The sequence below is a fragment of the Notechis scutatus genome, chromosome 4 (genome assembly GCF_049901735.1).
Source record: "Notechis scutatus isolate UNSWTSFEM ecotype Mainland chromosome 4, rNotScu1.2, whole genome shotgun sequence".
NCBI lineage: Eukaryota > Metazoa > Chordata > Lepidosauria > Squamata > Elapidae > Notechis > Notechis scutatus.
The window spans coordinates 57,382,800-57,406,264 of record NC_142012.1 but is presented as its reverse complement, the minus strand read 5'-3'; the positions used below and the strand labels follow the sequence as shown (position 1 = coordinate 57,406,264).

General features: G+C 41.1%; 1 protein-coding gene across 6 annotated transcripts in view; it reads left to right on the top strand.

The window, feature by feature from the left end:
* The window catches only part of PCDH7 (protocadherin 7), a 505,021-nt gene that overhangs the window by 59,484 nt on the left and 422,072 nt on the right, over nucleotides 1-23,465 (top strand). Inside the window, exon 2 of one of the 6 annotated variants that reach the window (XM_087963501.1) lies at nucleotides 18,022-20,579. The exons of the other annotated variants lie outside the window; for them this stretch is intronic. Coding sequence (XP_087819627.1) covers nucleotides 18,022-18,099 — 78 coding nt within the window. The 3' untranslated portion in view covers nucleotides 18,100-20,579. Of the gene's footprint in view, nucleotides 1-18,021; nucleotides 20,580-23,465 lie in introns of those variants that run through there. 6 annotated transcript variants of the gene reach the window in all.

The following is a 23,465-nucleotide window of genomic DNA, read 5'->3' as shown; positions in this document are numbered from 1 at the left end:
TTAAGGTCGCATGAAGTGTTAATACCAGTTTATAATACCTTAGTAAGGCCACACTTGGAATACTACATCCAGTTTCAGTTGCCAAGATGTAAAAAAGATGTTGAAACTCTAGAAAGAGTGTAGAGAAGAGCATCAAAGTTGATGAGGGGACCTGAGGCTAAAACATATGAAGAACGGTTGCAGGAACTGGGCATGGCTAGTCTGATGAAAAGAAGGACCAGGGGTGACATGAGAGCAGAGTTCCAATATTTGAGAGGCTGCCACAAAAAAGAAAGGGTCAAGCTATTCTCCAAAGCACCAGAAGGCAAGAAAAGAAGCCCTGGATGGAAACTAATCAAGGAGAGAACCAACCTAGAACTAAGGAGAAATTTCCTGACAATTAGAACAATTAATCAGTGGAACAACTTGCCTCCAGAAGTTGTAAATGCTCCAACACTGGAAGTTTTAAAGAAGATGTTGGATAACCATTGTCTGAAGTGGGGTAGGGTTTCCTGCCTAGGCAGGGGGTTGGACTAGAAGACCTCCAAGGTCCCTTCCAACTCTGATATTCTATTCTATTCTAACTGTGGCAAGAAAGGTCGTAAAATCAGGCAAAATTAACTTCACCAATGTCTCACTTACATATTGAGCTCCATTGTGGTCGTACATTGAAAGCTACCCGCAGAGGCTTTGCCTGTGTGTGTTTCATAAGAGTTGCACGCATTATATATAGTGCTTTTTACCTAGTTCGACAAAACAGTGTGTTTCATAAGAGTTGCACACATTATATATAATGCTTTTTACCTAGTTCGACAAAACAGTGGGCGAGATATAAATAGCGTGTCTCCTGGGAGCTGAGCTCGTGTCTTTGAACATGTGCTTTCTCTTTATAATGAACTGTGGAACTTCAGAGGAGACCTCACCAGCCCCTGACATGATCTCCTACAGTAACGATTCAATATAGACTTTTGCTCATTTAACTTTACCATTATGTTGCTTAGATGTATGGGAAAATGTGACTCTTGGGTAGAAAATGGTCACAGCTTAGCTTGCCCCAGTGACTGAGAAAGAGCAAAGGAACTGAGCGAGATGGCACGGCATATTTCGGTAGTCCTCCACTTATGGCCACAATTGAGCCCAATGTTTATGTTTTTATGTTAAGTGAATTTTGACTCTATTCCAGAGAGCTAAAAATGCCACCATCATCATCATCATCATCATCATCATCATCATCATCATCATCATCATCATCATCATCATCATCTCTTCTTCTTCTTCTTCTTCTTCTTCTTCTTCTTCTTCTTCTTCTTCTTCTTCTTCTTCTTCTTCTTCTTCTTCTTCTTCTTCTTCTTCTTCTTCTCCTCCTCCTCCTCCTCCTCCTCCTCCTCCTCCTCCTTCTTATTGTCCTCCTCCTCCTTCTCTTCCCCTCCTTCTTCTCCTTCTTTTCTTCCTTCCACTCCTCCTTCCCCCTCCTCCTTCTCCTCCTCCTTCTCCTTCTACTCCTACTCCTCCTTCTCTTCTCCTTCCTCTCTTCCTTTCCCTTCCCCTTCCTCCTCTTCCTCCTCCCCCCATTTTTTTTTTTGCAAAATCACCAGCTTGCACTGATAACACAAGCAAACCTGTTTGTATTTCTCAATCCCTGGTGTAAATGTGGTGCAAATGTTCAACATTCAGATGCCTTATTTGCTATATTATTGATTGTGCTCCTCTCTGTTGAGGAGAAAGGGGTATTTGGTAAGCTAAGTGATGGCTGAAATCCCGTCTTTGCCGCAGTTATTTTCATTTACTCTACCAGGCTTGAGATGACAGAAAACTCAATGGTTTCCCCTTAGGACTTTCTTCTTTAAATCAGTTCCAATGTCGAGTGCTCGGAATTTAGAGATCTATTGTTCTTTCCAATATTGATTATCTTCCTGGATTTTCATTTTTGCTGACTGCAAATATTTCTGCTTGCTGTGGTGCTTTTTCACTTACTGAAAGGGAAAATGAGTTTTGCATGCATTGTGTAATTCAACACTTGTAATTTGGGGCTGTTACTTCAAAAGGCTTTGCTCAGATTCTAGTTATACAAGGAAGAGAGGGGCAATCTGGTACACTGAATAACAAATCACAGCTATCCTCGAGTTACGACTACAATTGAGCCCAAAATTTATGTTGCTAATGAAACATTTGTTAAGTGGGTTTTTGCAAACTTTCTTGCCACAGCAATTAACTGAATCATTGCTGTTTTAAGTTAGTAACATGGTTGTTAATAAAATCTGCCTTCCCCATTGACTTTGCTTGTCAGAAGGGATTCATATGACTCTCAGACACTTCAACCATCTAAATATGAGTCAGTTGCCAAGCCTTTGAATTTTAGAATAGAATAGAATGGAATAGAATAGAAAATAGAATAGAACAGGAAATGGAAATGGAAATAGAATAGAATTAGAATAGAATAGAACAGGAAATAGAATTGAACAGGAAATGGAAATAGAATAGAATAGACTATAGATAGAATTCTTTATTGGCCAAGTGGGAATGGACACACAAGGAATTTGTCTTGGTGCAAATGCTCTCAATATACATAAAAGAAAAGATACATTCATCAAGAGTCGAGAATCATATGGTACAACACAATGATAGTCATAAGGTACAAATAAGCCATCAAATCATACTAGGAAACAGTCAATATAAATCGTAAGGATACAAACGAAAAAGTAACAGTCATACAGTCACAAGTGGGAGGAGATGGGTGAAAGGAACGATGAGAAGATTAATAGTAATAGTAATGCAGATTTAGTAAATAGTTGGACAGTGTTGAGGGAATTATTTCTTTAGCAGAGTGATGGCATTTGGAAAAAAAACCTGTCCTTGTGTCTAGTTGTTCTGTGTGCAGTGCTCTATAGCATTGTTTTGAGGGTAGGAGTTCAAACAGTTTGTGTCCAGGATGTGAGAGGTCTGCAGATATTTTCACAGCCCTCTTTTTGACTTGTGCAGTCCTTACTCTCTGAAGTCTGTGTCTTTTGATCATGTGACCATGAAAGTATGCAGAGAAGAGCAACAAAGAGGAGGAAGGGTGCAGAGGCTAATCAAATGATGAATGGTTGAGGGAGCTGGTGCTTGTTTAGTTTAAAGAAGTGAAGGACTAGGGGTGGCATGTTATACTTGAGGGACTGTCACAGAGAAGAAGGGACCAATCTATTCTCCAAAGCTCCTGAAGGCAGGACAAGAAGCTACAGGTGAAAGATCATTAAAGAAAGAGCTAAACTTGAACTAAGGAGAATTTTCCTGAAAGAACAGTGGGAATGCTTGCCTCTGGAAGTCATGGATGCTCCATCCCTGGAGGTTTTTAAGAAGAGATTGGATAGGCAGTCTGGAATGGTATAGGCAGGGGTGGGATTCTACCAGTTCGCACCTGTTCACTAGAACCGGTTGTTAACATTCTAAGCAGTTCAGAAAACCGGTTATTAGAAGAAATTACTGGCCTAATCCTGTAAGGAAGGCAGGAAGGAAACATTCTGGTGTTGCTTACAGAAACTGCCTCTCCGTTAACCCTTATTACATTCTTGGCAGGACTAGACTTCCTGTCTCTGGAACGTCTCTGGAGTTTTTTCCCCCTCCTTTGCTGGTACTTTGCTCATGTGGAGTGACCATTAAAAGTTACAATGACACTGAAAAAAGTGTCTTATGACCATTTTCACACTTATGACTGTTGCAGCATCCCCACAGTCATGAGAGGCCAGGCAAGGAGATGCATGCCTCAATGTGAGTGACATTGAGTTGGCCATGCCCAGCCAGTCACATGACCACCAAGCCACGTCCACCCAGTCACATAACCACCAAGCCATGCCCACCAACTATGCCACCCCCACAGAACCAGTTGTTAAAAAAACTGAATCCTACCCCTGGGTATAGGGTCTCCTGCTTGAGCAGGGGATAGACCTAGAAGAGCGGCCCACAAACTTTTGGTCACTAGGAACCAGTTCCGTGGAGAAAGGTTTTCCCATGGACTGGAGAGGGCATGGGTTCTGCATGCGTCCTGAATCTTATGGATGGGCCTTCACTTCTTTGTGCAGCATGGTTGTTGGCATGCCAGGGACCAGTGCCGGTCCATGGACTAGGGATTGGGGACTCCTGACTTAGAAGACAGACCCCTTGCTACACTATTATTCTAGGTTCTCTTGTACTTTCAATTGTTATGGAAACAAACGGAGCCAAATATATTGATTTTTGTTTAAGATAAAAAGTTAACTTTTTCTGAATCATTGTTTCTATCCTGCTGTCTGCCTGCCTGCCTGCCTGCCTTCCTGCGTGTGTGTGTGTGTGTGTGTGTGTGTGTGTGTGTGTGAGAAAGGGAAGTAGGGAGGGAGGAGAGAGAGAAGGAGGGAGGGAGGGAGAGGGAGAGAGAGAACACACTGTCTTCAGCTCTTCACTGCCATTCTAATAACCAAAAGTTAAAAAGAAATTAATGTCTACATTTTTCTGTATAACTTAATGGTTTGTGGCTACAGGATTTAACCATTCATTGGGGGGTGGGGGATAAAGCTATCTTACAAGACATAAAGACAATCAAACTTTATTTAAAAATATAAAATATATTTCCTAGGTAAAGATAAACTGTAAAAAGAAAATGTGCTACTCCTGTTAGGCCACAATATACTACTATTACCAACCCCCCAAAAAAAAAAAAAAAAACCTACTACAAAGTGTTTTTGGGCAGGATTCAAATGATCACCAATAAGAACAAGAGCAACAACAAAAATTAAAAACAATTCATACCCTTCCACATGCCTGAGCTATATCTCAAAAAGGACATAAAACCTAAATTCATAATTTGCCTAATGATGTACCAGCAATTAACCATCCATAGAAAATAAAATCTATAATCTATGACAAAACCCTATGTACAGTAAATTTTGTTATCTATTCCTACACAAAGAGAAGTTTAGGCCTCAGGTTGCCTGGAATTTTTTCCCCAGATTCCTGGAGGTTCTGGCTTTTATTCAAAAGCTAAAACAGTCTTCTATTTTTCGCTGTTTTTCCATTTTAAAATAACCTCCCAATTGTCTATATTCTGGAGAAATGGGACTGGAGTAGACTTTCTTTATGTGATGAAGTACTCAGAGATGGAATTCAGCAGGTTCTGACCAGTTCTGGAGAACCGGTAAGCGGGTATTTTCAGTAGTTCAGAGAACCGGCACATACCACCTCTGACTGGTCCCGCCCCCATCTCTTCTCTGTCTCCCGTGTCCCAGCTGATTGGCTGGGTCTTCTTTGATTGCCCTGCACAGGAGAAGGGAGCTGGAAAGCAGGTTAGTGGGGTGGAGAGGGAATGGGATTTTGCAGTATCCTTCCCCTGCCACGCCTACCAAGCCATGCCAGCCAAGCCACACCCACCAAGCCACAGCCACAGAACCGGTAGTAAAAAATTTTTAATCCTACCACTGGAAGTACATCTCTTCCTTAGTAAGATGTGGTGCATTTCTGAAATGAGGAAATGCATATTCAGTGCTCAAGCTCCCCACTTGTGCCAGAGCCAACCATTATATTGTGGAAAGTAAATAATAACAATTCTTTCAAAAATGAGTATGAGCTTATGAATTGAGCAATAAATCAAGAGAGGAAGAGCTATTGGAACATCTGCATGTTTGGCTTAAGTTCTAAATATCCACATTACTATTTATGCAAAACATTGAATAATTATTTGATTCATGCAATAATTAAAGGCTGAGCAGAAAGAAAAGTCTATCTGAACGCAGCAAACAAGGAGAAAGGATGTTTGACCTAGCTTTAGGACATAGTAGACAAGGGTGAGGGAGGACAAGATATACCAGCCTTTGTGGCACGCCCTAACGCAAAAATGCAGATACTGTCCTTTGATACCAACAAAGGAGAATATTTGTAGCTCAGGGTTGAAATGAGTTAATTGTCATCGTTTCCCCAATGATGGTCATGATGCATGTGAGCTGGGACGATAAAGGTCAGTACAGCACAGAGGCGGCTGGCTGGGCCCTCATGATCATCGGAGCAAATCGGTTCACTCCCAGCTGATCTTTGGAGTTAGAGGTTCACCCGAACCGGTCCGATCCGGCAGAATCCCACCCCGATCTTATCCCACCAATGGAATCAAAGAACATTTATGGGCCTCCCACTTTACTGAGGAAGGAAGATTCAGTCTCCTCTGCCTGTGCTTTCATGAAAGAAAGAGGCCTGAAGAGGAGGCCAATTCTCCTCACATCTGCTTCTAGCTAACCCCACATCAAAGGAAAAAGGCACGGGCTGATCTGCAGGTTGATGAAGAACTCTTGAAATCAAAGGCCCAGGGTTATGGGTGACTTGTGCAGATACGCTGGGAAGTGGAGAGGCAAACTTGGTCTTCAATTTAGAAAGGACAATGCTTTTTTTGTCCTCCTGTGTCAGTTCGTTAAGTAAGAGGACATGTGGTCTTTGGTCCTGCCATAATATTCAGTTTCTACATTGACAATCTGAAGAAGGACTTGGATAGAGCTGTGTGAAATTATTAGTATTTATCTCTGCCCCCTAAGAGATCCACTGAGGTTGTCCTACTATTGACCTACTGTTTTCTCAAAGTTAGCCTGCCAACATTCATAGCTGAGACTAGAAGTGATGGTTTGAATTCAGGTTTCCCATCCTAACCCAATCCTAATATTTAAACATTCTAGGAGGAACAGGTATACATGGAAATGCATGCATAATACACCTGAGTGTTTAACAACTCAAACTTGTTTAACAAATTATCCTTTTATCCTTTACAAAAAAGAGCCTCCCCTCCCAATTTTCTTTGCTTTGTTTGTTTCTTTCTCTTCATCTGACAATTGGTTCAACATTTGGATACTAGATTTTGAACAAGCTTTTCTTTTTTAAAAAAGCTTTGTTTTTATTTTTATCTCATGTGGAATTATACTTTGATGATATCTTAATTGAAGAAAGTGGCTATAATAAAATGCATCTGTTCTATAATGGCAGGAAACCCATCTATGGAAGAGTCTAATACATTTATTTTATGGAATCCAATCTCTCCAGTGAGATCTCATGGCAGTGCCTAGCTACCAGTTATGTCTATTATTATTATTTCTTCTTGTTCTTCTTGTTCTTCTTGTTCTTCTTGTTCTTCTGGTTGTTGTTGTTGTTGTTGTTGTTGTTGTTGTTGTTGTTGTTGTTGTTCTTCTTCTTCTTCTTCTTCTTCTTCTTCTTCTTCTTCTTCTTCTTCTTCTTCTCTTCTCCTTCTCCTTCTCCTTCTCCTTCTCCTCCTCCCCTCCCCCTCCCCCCCCCCTCCCCTCCTCCTCCTCCTCCCCTCCCCTCCTCCTCCTCCTCCTCCTCCTCCTCTTCTTCTTCTCCTCCGCTCTCCTTCGCCTCCTCCTCCTCTCCTTCTCTTTCTTCTTGTCTTTCCTTCCTTCCTTCCTTCCTCCTCCTCTCCTCCTCCTCGTTTATTTTAAGTCATTATTGGTACATGTTTCTGGTAGCAGCTGACATATCAGCAGATGGGCCAGACTCTGTGTCTCTCCACATTCACATGTTGTTAGCATGTTGTTATCCACTAAGACTTCTCTGGAGTCTTCCCTTCCCTTATTGGTGTACACTTAAGCAGTCCAACTCTCAACCTATTTAAGTTCCTCCAAGTAGCATAAGGGAGGTTAGATCCTCCCTTAGTGTTCTTCCTCACTTGACGGTTTCCTTCCTCCATCTTTTCATTCAATTTTGTGTATGTTCAAGAATATTTTTTTCTTGCCAGAAAACTGTTCCTAGATCTGAGTCAGTGGGTTTGGGGCATATGTCCATTCAGAGGATGTCAGGCATCATTCTCTTGATTAATTCTCTCAGCATCTGCTGCTATTTCTCTACTATTACTTCTGTAATAATGTGAATTATTTTGGAATGGTAGTAAAAGTTAAAACTCAAGACCTGAAACTCAAAACTTGCTTCTTCAAGGATAATAGGATTCACCCTATGGAGTAGTTGCTCCATTGCTGATTTTGTTGAGTATTATGGGCTTTGTTGATTCTTGGTAAGGCCATACTTGGGATACTGCATCCAGTTTTGGTTGCCATGATGTAAAAAAGATGTTGAGACTCTGGAAAGAGTTCAGAGAAGAGCAACAAGGGGGGATTAGGGATCTGGAAGCTAAAACATACAAAGGACTGTTGCTGGAATTGGGTATGTCTAGTTTGATGAAAAGAAGAACTGGCGTGATATGATAGCAGTCTTCCAATATCTCATGGGCTGCCACAGAGAAGAGGGTATTCTCCAAAGCACCTGAGAGGCAGGACAAGACACAATGAATGCAAACTAACGAAGGAGAGAAGCAACCTAGAATTAAGGAGCAATTTCCTGACAATTAATTGATTGAACAACTTGCCTGCAGAAGTTGTAAATGTTCCAACACTGGAATATTTTAAGAAGAGATTGAAGAACCATTTGTCTGAAATAGTACAGGGTTTCCTGCCTAAGCTGAGGATTGGACTGGAAGACCACAAAGGTCCCTTCCAACTCTGTTATTCTATTCTATTCTACTCTATTCTATTCTACGCTATGCCACACCATACCATCATCATCATCATCACCATTATTATTATTATTATTATTATTATTATTATTATTATTATTATTATTATTATTATTATTATTATTCCTGGTGGGATTTGCTGATAGCTTGACTAATTGAGCAGCCCTTGATGTTCTCTGAACTTGGTTGCTTTCTTGCAAACATTTCATTACCCAAACTAGGTAGCATCTTCAGCACAGCAACCAAGTTCAGAGAACACAAAGGATCCTCATTTCAACCCTGAGCTATCAATATATTCTCCTGTACAGATTCTTATGCTGCTCCACCCCCACCCCCATCCTAGCTTAAATTTTACTCGTGCACCCTGGAATGGGTGGCATCTTAATTAGGGCTTATTTTGGCGGGTAGGGTTTATATCGGGTGCAAGTGTAAAAATCAGGCTAGGACTTACTGATGGGGTAGGTCTTATTTTGAGGAAAACATGGTATATTGCTTTCCCTCAATCTTCATCTCTGGTAGGGACCACCATAACATCTTATCTCTTCTTTTTAGGGAAAAAAAAATCTTGAGAACATTATAATTAGAAATATGCTCTGCAGGAATATCAATCTTCAGCAATTTATTCTGGAACAATCCTACAGCTATCAAACGTTCTTTTCAAAATTTTATAATGGTTTAGTTTCATGAGGATTGATATCACATGGACCCAGTATCTCTCCTCCCTTCCTCATGCAATCAGTTGGCTATACAAGACTTACAGGTGTTGGCTTATTTTCTCCTAAGGCCTGGAGAGACTATAGATCAGGGGTTCTAAAACACAATGCCTGCTGGCCAGATCCACCCCACATTGTGGTCAGATTTGGCCCACGGGGCCATCCTGGAAAATGTAAGGGGCCGCCCTGTATAGCTTCGGCTTGGTCTACCCAATGTAAAAATGAAACATATCAGCAGTTTGGGGAGTGGCATCAAGCTGGCCAAGCCCACTCAGCCAGCCATGCCCAGTGAGTAGCATCAAGCTGGCCACACCCACTCAGTGGGCCATGTCCACCAATTGGCATGCCAGCCCAGCTCCCCGAGGTCAACCACAGCTTTGATGCAGCGCTCGGTGAAATTGAGTTTGACACCCTTGCTATAGATAGTCCCCGACATATGACTACAATTGAGCACCAACATTTCTCTTGCAAAGTGAAATATTAGTTAGAGTGAGTTTTGCCTGATTTTACCACCTTTCTTGCCACAGTCGTTAAATGAATCGTTCCAGTTATTATGTTCATCACACAGTTTTTGATTGCTGGCTTCCCCATTGACTTTTGCTGGTCAGAAGATCGCAAAAGGGGATCATGTGACTCTGGGAGATTGCAACCGTCATAAATAAGGAGTCAGTTGCCAAGCTTCTGCATTTTGATTACGTGACCACGGAGGGAGGATGCTTCAATGGCTTGGAAGCATGAAAAACGGTCATAAGTCACTTTTTTTTCCCAGGGACATTGTAACTTCGGAACAGTCACAGAATGAACTTTTGTAAGTCAAAGACAACTGGTATAATAATAAGTATTCTGGGAATAATTATTCCCATTGGACTGGTGGAAGCTTGCTTTGAATCCAGCAGAGCTTTTTCACTGTCAGCTATTTAAAATGCAGGATAATTACCGTGGACAGATTTGTTCCTTCTAGAATAACAAGCGTTGGACTTTGGCAGCACTATTATAAAGTAAGAACACCAAATCCAACAATCCATGGGATTAATTTCATCTACCAAAGAGAGCTTTGGATGAGTACTTAAATCCCCTCTCTATCTCATGCGAAAACTATTTGCTGCACAACCACCTTCTCACACCTACTACAAACCATATGTGTTGAGACTTCAAATCTCACAATCTCTAGCAAGTTTATGGCAGATATTTCCTACTGGCCTGCAGAGATGAATACCCTTCAGATTTTGGAATGAAATTGTGTTACAACCAGCCTCCTGTTTCCAACTGTGCTCTAGATGGCTTCCCTCTGAGAATATCGTATTGATTTTATAGGATCGACTTTTCTTACTGGGCATTTTATTAAGCACGTTGTACAAATAGATGCTATACATCTGAGACTATCTTCCTTGAGGCATATTTATTTACCACTTATGGTGATTTTGAGGCGCTACTTTGAGAAGAGCAGCAAGGAGAAACAGATTTCCTAATACAGGTAGTCATTGACTTACAGCAATTCATTTAAAGACCATTCAAAATTACAACAGCATTGGAAAAAGTGACTGACGTCCATTTTTAATACATGATCTTTGTATCAGCGGTAATATTCAGCCAGTTCTGACCGGTTTATGCGTACCGGTTGTTGAATTTTTGACTAGTTCAGAGAATCAGCAAATACCACCTCTGGCTGGTCCTGCCCACCTGCCCCTGCACTTTCCTGTCCTTTATTCATTGATTTTTTTTTTAGCTCAGCTGATTCACGTGCTGTAGCAGGTTGCTGCGCCTCAGCTGAGCTAAAAAACAGCTCACCTCACCGAGCGCGATCTTTGAGTGCTGCACGCGCTCAACCAGTAGGGCGCAATTTGGAATCCCACCACTGCCCATGATCATGTGATCAAAATTCAGATGCTTGGCAACGAGTTCATACTTATGACCATTGCTGTGTCCCAAAGGTCACGTGATCACCTTTTGCAATGTTTTCACAAGCAACTTCAATGGGGAGGCCTGATTCACTTAACAACTGTGTTACTAACTTATCTACTGAAGATTCACTTAACAACTACAGGCAGGAAAAGTCATAAAAGGTCACTTAACAGATGTCTTACTTAACAACAGAAATGTTGGGCTCGATTGTGGTCATACTTTGAGGACTATCAGAGAATTATTCACTATTCAGGAAAAAGGGTATCAAATCCTACCTTTGTGTGAGGTCCTGCATGTCAATATTTTTTTTATCTCTTTAGATACTGTTCTGATCCCTTTTCCGATAAAACAAACACAAACCAAAGGAAACAGAAACTATTTAATGATTCTTACGAATCCCCGGTTAAAAGGCTGCTGCAAACTAATTAACTTTGATAAGCACAAGCCTCGCCAAAACTGTGCAAGGCTGCCAAGAATAACAGATAAGAAATATTTCACTACACAAGAGTCTTCAAATACCAACTTAAGATAATGCAATGTCCATGAGGCTGAGTTTCAAAATGTCTTTGCTTCCTGCAAAGAACGTTTGTTTCATAGCTGGCTTTTATCTTCTTGAAGGAGGGGCCATTACCTTGCAGCATTACTCCTGAGTTGCCCGTGCTGTTGCAGCTGCTCTTTCCTGTGAGCAACCCTGCGCGCATGCGCACTTGGCACAGGCTCCTCAGGAACCTCCTCATCGCTGCTGCCAGCCCCCACAGTCTCTGAAGGCAGCAGTCCACTCCCTAATGGTCCTGGCCCCTCATCTGAGTCCTTGCTCTTCTCGGCCGTCCGTACCTGCTGCCGGCTAACCACAACAGATACTTATAAACCACACAGATGCATTATATAGACTAAGCCTGTGATTTTAGAGAATGTGGGAATGGGAACAATTTGTTGCAAACACGGATTCCAAACAATAAAGTAAAGATTTTGAGAAAGTAGTTGTATGGCTAGAACTTTGAGTATTTATGCTAGTTTGAGGGCTTTAGCAAATCTGAGCATTTAAAATTGTTGTTGCACCTACACCCATTAAAATGCTCCATATCTCACAGCAATACCAATCCCTCTACTGTATGTTATGTTTTGCTCTAATGGATCGTAAGTGTTTTATTACTGAAGTATACGTAGGAGGTTTCTTCTTGTCATTGAGACCAAGTCAGGGGTGGGCTTCAAAAATTTTAGCATCTGGTTCTTTGCCCAGTTGCTGGGTGGGCGTGGCCATGGTGGGCATCGTCTAGTTGGCCTCCTGCATCATGGCATGGGGGGTGTTTTCGCCCTCCCCAGGCTCCAAAGGCTTTCCTTGAGCCTCCAGGAGGGCAGAAATGGTCTCTCTGGGTTTTAGAGGCCCTCTGGAGGCTGGAAATGGGCCCATTTCCAGCCCTCCCAAACTTCCGGGAGGCCCATTTTTCATCCTTCCTGAGCCTCCACACGGGCCCTGTTCTTACCTGGGATCTAAAATGGGCTGTGTGGAGACTCCTGGGAGGGGAGGGGCAGGATGCACCGGGCCAACCAGGGATGGGATTTGCCGGTTCGCCAAACCGGCCATAAAATTAGCTATGGGTTCACCTGAACTGGTGCGAACTGTTAGCAGCCCACCCCTGGACCAAGTGTCACTAGATCACTTTCCACATTAGACAGTTGTACATGATTAGAGCTACAACCGACCCTGGATCCCTTTCACAGTGGATGTATACAGGTAGTCCTTGACTTACAAACATGGTCTTGGAGACATTTCTTTGCAGTGAATTTGGTCCTTCCTTCTGGGGTGCGCTTAGAAAGTAGGACTGGAAGTTTGCAGTTCAATATTTAAGCCATCGACTTAAATTCCACACAATACTATGTTGTCCCCTATGAATTTTAACAACTATGTAAATGAGAAGGATTTTTGTAACACTAGAACAGATGCTGGTAGCATGCTGATTGCACCTTAGCTGTATTGCTCCCTGCAATTCTCACAATATGGGAGAACAAGCTAATTTTTTTCAGTTTGGAGTTCTTAGATTTGCAAGTGACGGTTGTGGCATGTTTGCATATTTATCGCTTTATCTCCAGCTGCGATCCCTCTTGAGCAAATTAGGCTTAACAATAGTCATTCACATTTGAAAATGTTCTACCTCTTTTACATTAGACCGCCATGGAAATATTTTTCAGGAATTGAAGTGGCTTGGAAAACATGGCGGTTAGACTGCTGACCAAACTCCGTGGTGTTGAGAACATATGATTCCTAGTAGTAAAAGATGTACATAGGATAGCAATTGCCTACTGAGATAACTTGAAGTTTTTTATGTTGACCTTTAAAATCCAAAATAGTTTATAATCTGAATTTGAGGTTTGCCTTTCCTGGTATGAACCTTAGATGTGCAGGAAAAGATCTTTTGAAGTCTTCCACTTTTGATATTGTGTTTGTTAAGAGCTGACATTGACTTTTTGTCACACCATTTGTTCATCTACCCATCCCTCCATCCATCCATCCGTTTGTCTGTCCATCCATCCATCCATCCATCCATCCATCCATCCATCCATCCATCCATCCATTTGCCATCCACCCAGTCCTCTTTTCCCAAGCTCATTTATCTGGTATGAACTAAGATGCTTTTTATTTTGTATTCCTGGGGTACAAATGAGGTATGGTATCATTTTTTTTTTAAGAAAAGTGGTTAAAATTTATCTCTTGCTTTAAAAAAGATTCTGTTGGTTTTAATTGTACTATTTCTTTTTAATTTTGCAATTGGCTCTTGTAAATGAATTGCAATTTTGAATATCAGAAAGACCGAAAACAGGTGATCAGTCAATGTATGAGCAAAAATAGGCAATATAACCTATGTACTGGCTTCATAGAAGCTTGCTGAGTGTCTACCAAAAATTAAATTATGATTGGCATAGTTCCAAAATCAAATTTAGTGCATTGTTTGAGTCGTGCCAAAGTATAATTAGTTAGTAATCTCACTTAAACTTGAGCTGTGGTGATGCGGTGGTTAGAGTGCAGTACTGCAGGTTACTTCCGTTAAATGCTGACTGCCAGCAGTTCAGCAGTTTGATTCTCACTGGCTCAAGGTTGACTCAGCTTTCCATCCTTGCGAGGTCAGTAAAACGAGGACCCAGATTGTTGGGGGCACTACGCTGACTCTGTAGACCGCTTAGAGAGGGCTGTAAAGCACTTTGAAGCATTATGTAAGTCTAAGTGCTATTGCTATTGCTATTAAATTTACTTTGCATGGTATTGTAGAGAAAAAGCATATAATTATAATTATAAAAGACTCTCTCAATAGTTGGAAACTTTCAATTTATTAGACCCACACATTCTAATTTTACAAAAAACAAACCCTAAAACAGCCAAACAACAAAAACCACCTGCCTTTGAACTACCTATGTCATTAGGTGCTATCTTAATTTGTACATCCTTGGTTAGGACTTGAATGATTAAGTTCTCACTGATCCTAGGCTGTGAATTTAACTGCAGATTACTCATAATAAGAATAATGGAAGTAGTAGTGGAAGTAGTAGAACAACCATGGGAAAATGCCTCTTGGTGAAATTCCAAAGTGTCTGGATCACTATTAGTATTGACAAAACCACCACTGTCGATTGTAAAAATCAGCTTTAACTTGGAACAGTTTGCATCCTGCAACAATTTTTTAACACCATGAGAAATCATTTGCCGAGCCCAGGATCCTTGGGAATGATTCTTAGGTGGACATAGGAATCCAGTCTGAACATCTGGCTGATTCTGTAATCAACCAACCATTATTATATAATGTGTTTTTTTTAAAGGAGGGGGGAAGGTATACTTGAATTCCAAGGAGAAAGACAAGTTACAAATCTTGGCAATTGAATAAAGAAAACAGTGGTTGGTTATTACCTGGTGGTGTGGTTTCACAACATGTGTAAGTAGATGGGGAAGATTAATCCATTTCTTGCTTTATTTCTTTATTATGGCACCTTTAAGTCAGTACTTGACATTTGAGGATTGCCTAGAGAAGTCCATACAGTTGTCTTTGGTTTGACTGTCAGGGTTCCAAGTAATAGATCCATATCAAGCAAAACTCCAAGGCAGGTGGATTCCTCCAAGATTAGCTTTATTGGAAATATCATATTGGCACAGTTCTGGTGAAAACCGACTCTGAATAATTCCGCAGTGGTCATCTAATTAAAAGTAATAATTTTCCCTCGACCCCAAACAATCAGTCACATGGTCCAATTAAGGCGCTGTCTGATGGTCTGGTGACATCACTCCTCCTCCTTCTGGCCAAGTGTGTGAACATCCTTGGTTCCCAAGAGAAAGTATTTTATTTTGACTACACGGCAGCAGTTGTCTCTAATTTCTACCTCCTTATCCCTCAGCTCCCGTCAGGGGTGAACTTCAAAAAAAATCTAGCAATGAGTTCTGTACCCAGTTGCTGGGTGGGTGTCGCTATGGTGGGTGTGGCCTAGTCAGCCTCCTGCACCATGGTGGGGTGTGTTTTTGCCCTCCCTGGGCTCCAGAGGCTTTCCTTGAGCCTCCAGGAGGGTGCAAATGGTCTCCCTGGGCTTCTGAGGCTCTCTGGAAGGCATAAATGGGCCCATTTCGAGCCTTCCTGAACTTCCAGGAGGCCTATTTTTCACCCTCCCTGAGCCTCCACATTCACGCTGCACTTACCTGCATCCAAAATGGGCCACATGGGGACTCCTGGGAGGGGAGGGGCAGGGTGGGTGGGGCCAGTCAGGAGTGGGATTTGAGGGTCCTCCGAACTGCACAAAATCTTAGCTAGGGGCTTCCCCGAACCCCTGCAAACCCCCAGCAGCCCAGCCCTGGCTCCACTGTGGCAGCACTGAAGCTCCAAGATGGCTTCGGCCAGGCCAGCTTCAGGGTTGACATTGGCATTGTCTTCTTCCTAGAATTGAGTGAATAATTGACCCGAATGAATTGACAACAACATATTATTTTGTTGTGATCCACTCAGGGTCCCCTGACACCATGAGATGAGTGGCATATAAATTTCTTAAATAATAAGTTGGTAGTCTGAAAACTGCTTCCAGCTTGCTTCTGACTGGCCCAAAGTCACCTATCATGAATAAGCATGGCCCTTTGAGTTCCTTGGCTGGTGCCTTCAATAACAATAGTTCTTATAGTATATAAGGTATATAAGGATGAGGAATCGGATGGAGGGGGGGCAATACATTGACTCTGTAAACTTCTTAGGGCTGTAAAGCACTGTGAAGCGGTATATAAGTCTATTGCTATTGCTACTGCTTCATGTTATTTTTCAGTCGGCAGTTTGGTGGTTCGAATCCCTAGTGCTGCATAATGGACTGAGCTCCCATTACCTGTCCCAGCTTCTGCCAATCTAGCAGTTCGAAAGCATGTAAAAATGCAAGTAAAAAAATAGGGACCAATTTGGTAGGAAGGTAACAGCATTCTGTGCACCTTCGGCATTTAGTCATGCTGGCCACATGACCATAGATATGTCTTTGGACAGCACTGACTCTTCAGTACTGTAATGAAGATGAGCACCATCCCCTAAAGGTGAAACTAGCATGAATGGGCAAGGGGAACCTTTACCTTTACCTAAGTGATTTAGAGAGTCAGCGTATTGCCCCCAACAATCTGGGTCCTCATTTGACCGAAGGATAGAAGGCTGAGTCAACCTTGATCCGGTCAGAATCATACTGCTGGCAGTCAGCAGAATTAGCCTGCAGTATTGCATTCTAACCACTATGCCACAATGGCTCTTCCATCCTAGTTTGTGGTCCCTATAACCATAATGCCAAACGGGGGTCTATAATTTTTCTTTTTCTGGCTTGCAAAAAAAAAGAAAAGAAAAGAAAATCCCACACTGTCTGATCTCCATCTCTTCCACTAACATCTAGGAAATGTCACTTGATTTCCTCCCTCCCTTTACCTGGATTACAGCTGTCAAGGTTCATGTGAAGAAAAGTTGTATAACCAGTTTATTGCAACCCCATTTCTTTTGATTTTCTGGATGTTAGAGGGAAGAGGGAGAGCAATTAACTTTTTAGCACCGGATAAAAACTGTTTATGTTTAACAGCGCATTCACTCTAGCAATGTATTTCTTTACAGCCTCTTTATCCCCATGTTAAATTTCACTGGTTTAGACCCTGATAATTTAGTAATCAAATGCAACTTCTATTTCCCTTTCAGGATGAATAACTCTACAATTTTAAGGACTAAATAAAATCCAAAAAAACATACAGATACAGCCAGGGATGGGATTCTACTGGTTTGGACCGGTTTGGGAGAACTGGATGTTAAATTTGCATCTGGTTTGCCAAACAGGTATTTGAACCGACTGGCTGGCCCCACCCCTCCCTTCCCTTCCCCTCCCAGGAGTCTCCACATGGCCCATTTTTGATGCAGGTAAGTGCAGGCTCTGGGAGGGGGAAAAACAGGCTTTCCAGAAGTACTAGAAGTCTGGAAATGGGCCTGTTTCTGGCTTCTGGAGGGCCTCCGGAGCCCAGGGGAGACCATTTTTGACCTCCCAGAGGCCCGAGGGAAGCCTCCGGACCCTTGGGAAGGCGAAAAATGGACCAATAGGCCACGCCCACCCAGCAAATGGGCAGCAAACTGGTTGCTGAGATTTTTGAATCCCACCCCTGGATACGGCCCACGTACAGCATCCCAAGTAAAAGGAGATGAAATTCAGTACACTTATAATTAAATAAAGCCATTCTGTTTTAAGTTGTCACTCTTGAACTTGAACTCCCTGCCATATTATGACAGTGTACAATTAAAGCTAATGGAGCATTGTTGGATTTAAGGGTGCAGAAAAGCGAATCTCTCCTTGGGGGATAAAAAAAAAAAGGATAAAATTTTGTGATAGGTCTAGGGTAGTCAAACCCTGCTCACATCCCGGTAAGCAGACATATTTTTGTATTTTTTATAGGTGGGAACACTGCAGACCACACAATCCCCCGGCCACATTGAGGAATCGTGTAAAATGAATGTATGTGCTCGTAAGTGAAATACTCATGAATGAATTTCCAACTCTTAGCCTATGTTGGATCATTAAAAAAGAGAGAGAGAGAGAAAGATGTGACCTCTGATCAACAATGACTTTTACAAAATCGATTCCCAAGAGGCGGGGTCACTGCAAAACTGAAAACCCATTTAAAGCAAGAGCTTCTTATTTTTCCAAAATACTTCTGAATCAGTCTTACTATTTTTTTTAAAGGAATTACATATATATATATATAAGAGCGAACAGTGAAAGATCTGATTTAAGAGAAGGGATGTGAGAAAGGTTTTGTCCACGAAAAGGGGTCAGCTGTGGATGAACACACTGCAAAAATCATACTTCATCCTCCATAGAACTAAAAAAAGAAAATGGAGAACTGGCTTGATTTCCCTCTTCAGTCCACTTGAGAAGACTGGAACATTGACAAAATATTTCCCTTCGAGATTTAATTAGTAAAATAAATGTCTTTTATTTATTGGATGGTGGGTGATATCAAAATGCTTGGCAAAGTTTTCAAAAATTAAGTATGCCTCATAGGCGAAAAGATTATTATTATTGTAAAGGAAAGCTCTAAGCGTTTGCTAGATCCACAAAGAACATGGTATCTATACCTCAGAACTGGTTCTCTCTAAAAGAGAAGCAAACCCTGATTCATGATTATGATTATGGATGGAAAAATATGGATTGGCCCTGGTCAATTTGCTAAATCATTGCATGAAAAAAAGAGAGAACTTTTTGGCAGTCAAAATGTAAATTGTCTGGCCAAGAAGCTGGAATATCTCAAAGTGGTATACATGTCCGTAATATATGTATTTAAAAAAAGTATGTTATTATTAAGCCTTGATTTTTTTATAACATTAGGAATATTATTAGGATCGGATTTTAAAAAAAATCTTTCCCCATTGAAAGTATTTTCTGAAAGCCCTTTATGTGTTTAGTTTCATTTAAATTAATAGGTTAGAATTGTGTGTTCATTGGTGTGTGCACACCAACTCACAGTTATAGCCTATTTAAGTTTACACACCTTTATAGCTATAAAACACACGTGTGGAATGCATTAAAACAATCAAGTTGAATGCATTAGGAAAAAAAAGTTTTTGAAGCCAGGTCAAAGATGCAAAATCATTCCATTTTCCAACCAACCAATCAAAGAAAAAAAGAAATGACATATAGGTTGGGCTATGCCATGCCTATAAGAGTGAAAGATTTCCCCAAATTCAACAAAAGCCCTTTCCTTTTTCTTCTACCACATCAAAGCTTTGCCATACTTTGATTTTCACGATCCTTTTTTTCTTTCCACAAGTTTTCCAAATGCTCAAGAAAAATGGTATAGAAGTTCTGGAGAACTTCTACCAGCTCCGTTCTGGATCCACTTCTGAGGCCCAGCTTAATGTTTTGCAGTACGATAGAAGCTGTTTTCACTTCCCCTTTTCCACTTGTCCTATGTACATCATCAATCAAACATCTCCATGTTATCCTGTGATCACCCAACAGAACTCTTATCATGTTCTCAAAACTAGAACATTCTTATGCAAAGCCTTCAACATTTTGGAAAATAGCCAGTATTTCTTCCTTTAAGCCAATGTAGAACCATAGAGTATAAAGCTGATTTTTTCGCCTTTTTTCTGTTGTTGAAGTGTTCTGGCGACCAACTTAGATTCGGTCACTTATAGAATCATGGGAAAATACCTGTATCCTAAGAAGGTGGGAGGGAAGATAAGTGTATTATCAGCCAGTTAGTCCCTTCAAAAATTTTCATCCTCAACTAATGAGAAATACATTTTGATTGCCTGCTTGGACAGCACGTCATAATTTTAACAAGCTATTATTTTAATACTGCAGGGATTATGTTTGGCTAAAAACCACTTTCTCTAGTGAGGAAAAAACAACAGCAATCAACACAAGAGACTAGGGGAATTCTATTTGTTATAACATCTTTAAGTTTTTTTTTTTAAAAAAAATATTTGTTTGTTTTCAAGTTTCTGCCATAAAGTGTAAATTTCCCTATTTAAGTAAGTGCTTTGTATCTGTTATATTTATATGAAAAGATTATTTTGCATTCGTTTATACCTTGTATACTTAAACAATCACTTGACTTCACAGTATGCCTTTCTTAATGCACAAAATTCAGTGTTAAAGACGGTGCTTCAATTTTTATTGAAGATAAGTATTTTCTTCCTGCTGATTCCAACACACAATTGTGAAGACACTTAATGTTTGCTTGACTCATATCCTTCTGGTTTAATGGTTATGTATTTTTCCCCCTTTTGCATCAAATCACACAAACTTTATTTAAAACAAGTGAAGCAGGTGATCTGTCCACTGTTGGCAATCATTCTCAGGTGTCAGAGCTACGATACAGTAGAGGTTATAATCTCCCTATTGTATTGAGATTGTATTAGCAAATGACAAAGTCTGTATACTTCTGTTGCATTTTTTTGTTGTTGACAAAATCATTAAGTAACATTAAACATTTTAAACATTGACTTCTTCTTTTTTATTATTATAATTTATTTTGAGTTGTTTCAGGGTTTTCTGTTCATATTTCCTTCACGTTACCTTGAAAAAGTTTTCGGGATGCATCGGCATTGATAAGACATGAAGGCAGGGGTGGGATTCTACTGGTTTGGACCGGTTTGAGCGAACCGGTAGTTCTGGTTGATCATTTGGCCCCCTCCACCCACCCCTGCCCTTTCCTGTGCTTTATTTCCTTGTTTTTTGAGCTCAGCTGATGGCCACGCTGTTTTTCTCACCGGGGCTTCAGTAGTAGGTAAGTATTATAGCTGAAAATGGGCTTTTTAAAAAGCCGGGTGTGTGCAAAGTGGGCATTTGGCGCACATGCATGTGAGGTGCATGCTCACCACACCGGCTGAATCTCACCACTGCACGAAGACTTTCGATATGGCTTCCTAAGCCACCCCATTTTTCATTTATCTAATTCAAGAGAAAATAATTGAGGTGAAAAGAGAGGCAAAATAAGAGGGAGGACATGCAAACAGGTCTTGGTTTCCATATATTACCATTTTTGTCTGCTAGCAGAAGCTCTTTTGAGGTCATCTCATAATAGAGTTCACAGAAAGGGATGTGAATTAATTTTGCAAAAAAAGAAAAAAGAAAAAAAAGAAAGAAAGAAAATGAATCCCAGTGAAGTCCATCCAATATCTTATTCATTTATACTAAAAATAATGCCGCCTCTTTGGGGAGTTTCATATTTTTAGGTGTTCTTTTTTTAAAAAAACAAACACCTCACATTATTGTGAGGATGATGAGATTATAGAAACTGAGTTTGGAGGTTGGTTTTTTTTCCCCCCCAGCTGCTATTTCTTTCAAGCCAAATCCTTATGGTGCGGTCAGGGAAGAATAGATTATCTAAATAGAATGTCACTAGAACATGGTCTACTCTAAAGCAGCCTGGAAGACAGAATTTTGAGCTCAAGATGGGTACAAAATGTACTGTTCCAGAAAACACCAAAACAGTCCTTTCCTTCCCCCCCTTCCCCCTCCAGATTATGCCAATCTGGTTGTTCCTGGGGAAATCCAGGAATTTGCTGAAAAAATACAGTGATTCATGATGTCCCTGGTGCAATTCTATCTCAGAATAGTGAATTGTGCACATCTCCAACAGCTTCCAAAGAGAATGTTTTCTGGTGCATGACAAGAAACAAAAAGAAAAAGAAAAAAACCAGTTCCAGCAAACAAATGAACTCAAATGAATGCATAATGAAACAAGTGTAAGCATAATGAATAAATAACAGAACAAATGAATGGAAACAGAACAATGGAAATGAATAGACTCACAAGACTTTTATTACACATATACTCCATTCTTTCTTACAAATGAAGTGTAGCATGTTTTGAGTTAGACATGTTTTGACATACGCATGTTTTTGTTTTAGGGACAAATGGAAGCATTCTAGATGGCTTTCACCCCACCAGTGTTTTCCATTTTCTTACATTTGCCATTGAAAGGCAGTTTGGTGTAGTGGTTAAGGCAACAGGCTACAAACCAGGGAAGTGTGAGTTCTACTCCTGCTTTAGGAACAAAGCCAGAGGGGTGACCTTGAGACGGGGCAAAGCACTTCCATAAATCTTACCAAGAAAACTGCAAAGACTTTATCCAGGCAGCTGCGTAGAGTCAACATTGCCCCAAAGACAAGACAAAACTTCCTTGCCATGATGCTATAAATAGTTTTCATATTGCACATCCAAATAATGTCCTGTGCACAGTTCTTAATAATATGCATCTCTCTAGTAAAAGAAAAAAGAAAATGACCCTGTAAACCAGGGATGTCAAACTCAATTTCATTGAGGGCCTCATCAGCATTGTGGTTGCCCTTGGGGGAGGAGGCAGATAGGCACGGTCCAATGGGTGGGCATGGCCAGCTTGAAAGTTGCTCATGTTTGGGGATGCCTATGAGGGAATCAGGCAGGACTGAGGGGGATAGAGGGTCTCCAGCAGAAGCGGGTGGGACCAGGATGAGTTTCATGGCCTGATCCACCAGAGGAACAAAGACGGAGCCCAGCTGGTCACCTTCACTGCCAGCTGTGGCCCCTACACTCTCAGCCCCCACCATCAAAACATGTCCTTCAGCAAGCCCACTGCTCCCCCCCACCAATGGCCATGGCCTTGGGCAACTAAAGACAGATGGTGGGACGGAGTATGTGTGTGGGTGGGCGGTCACTCAGCACTTCCAATGGGCTGGATCATGTGCCTCTTCCCCCATGCCTCTGCCTCCGTCTGTTGTTTAGAGGACTAGCCTCTAAGGACCAGGCTGAGGTGTTGCAGAAGGCTCCTTCACTGCTTCTAGGGAGCCCCTGCGGGCCAGATTTAACCACCTTGCAGGCCAAATCTGGCCTGCAGGCCTTAAGTTTGACACCCCTGCTGTAAACAATATAAATGATAAAAAAATACTTTAAACTGAAACAGATGTCTAGTGGCTGTATTCACATGATGTTTTTATTAGCATTAATTTTCTGTTGAATTCTTCCAAGATGTTTTTCTCCCCCCACTTGTCAGTCTAGTTCAAGGATCTTCAAACTTGGCAAGTTTAAGATGTGTGGACTTCAACTCCCAGAATTCCTGAGCTAACATGACTGGAGGAGGAATTCTGGGAGGTGAAGTCCACATGTCTTAAAGCTGTCAAGTTTGAAGACTCCTGGTCTAGCTTTTCAGCCTGGGAATAACATTCAAGATTGAGCATATGTCTCCAAAATATTTCTACCTCTTGAGTCTAAGTATTCCAAACTATTGTGATTTTATATGTCCTGAAATCAAGATAGCTTGGATATGTTATATAAAGATGTGAAGAAATGAATGGTGATCAGTTTTCTGCAGGACTCATCTGAAGCCTTCCTCAACTATATGTTTTCAG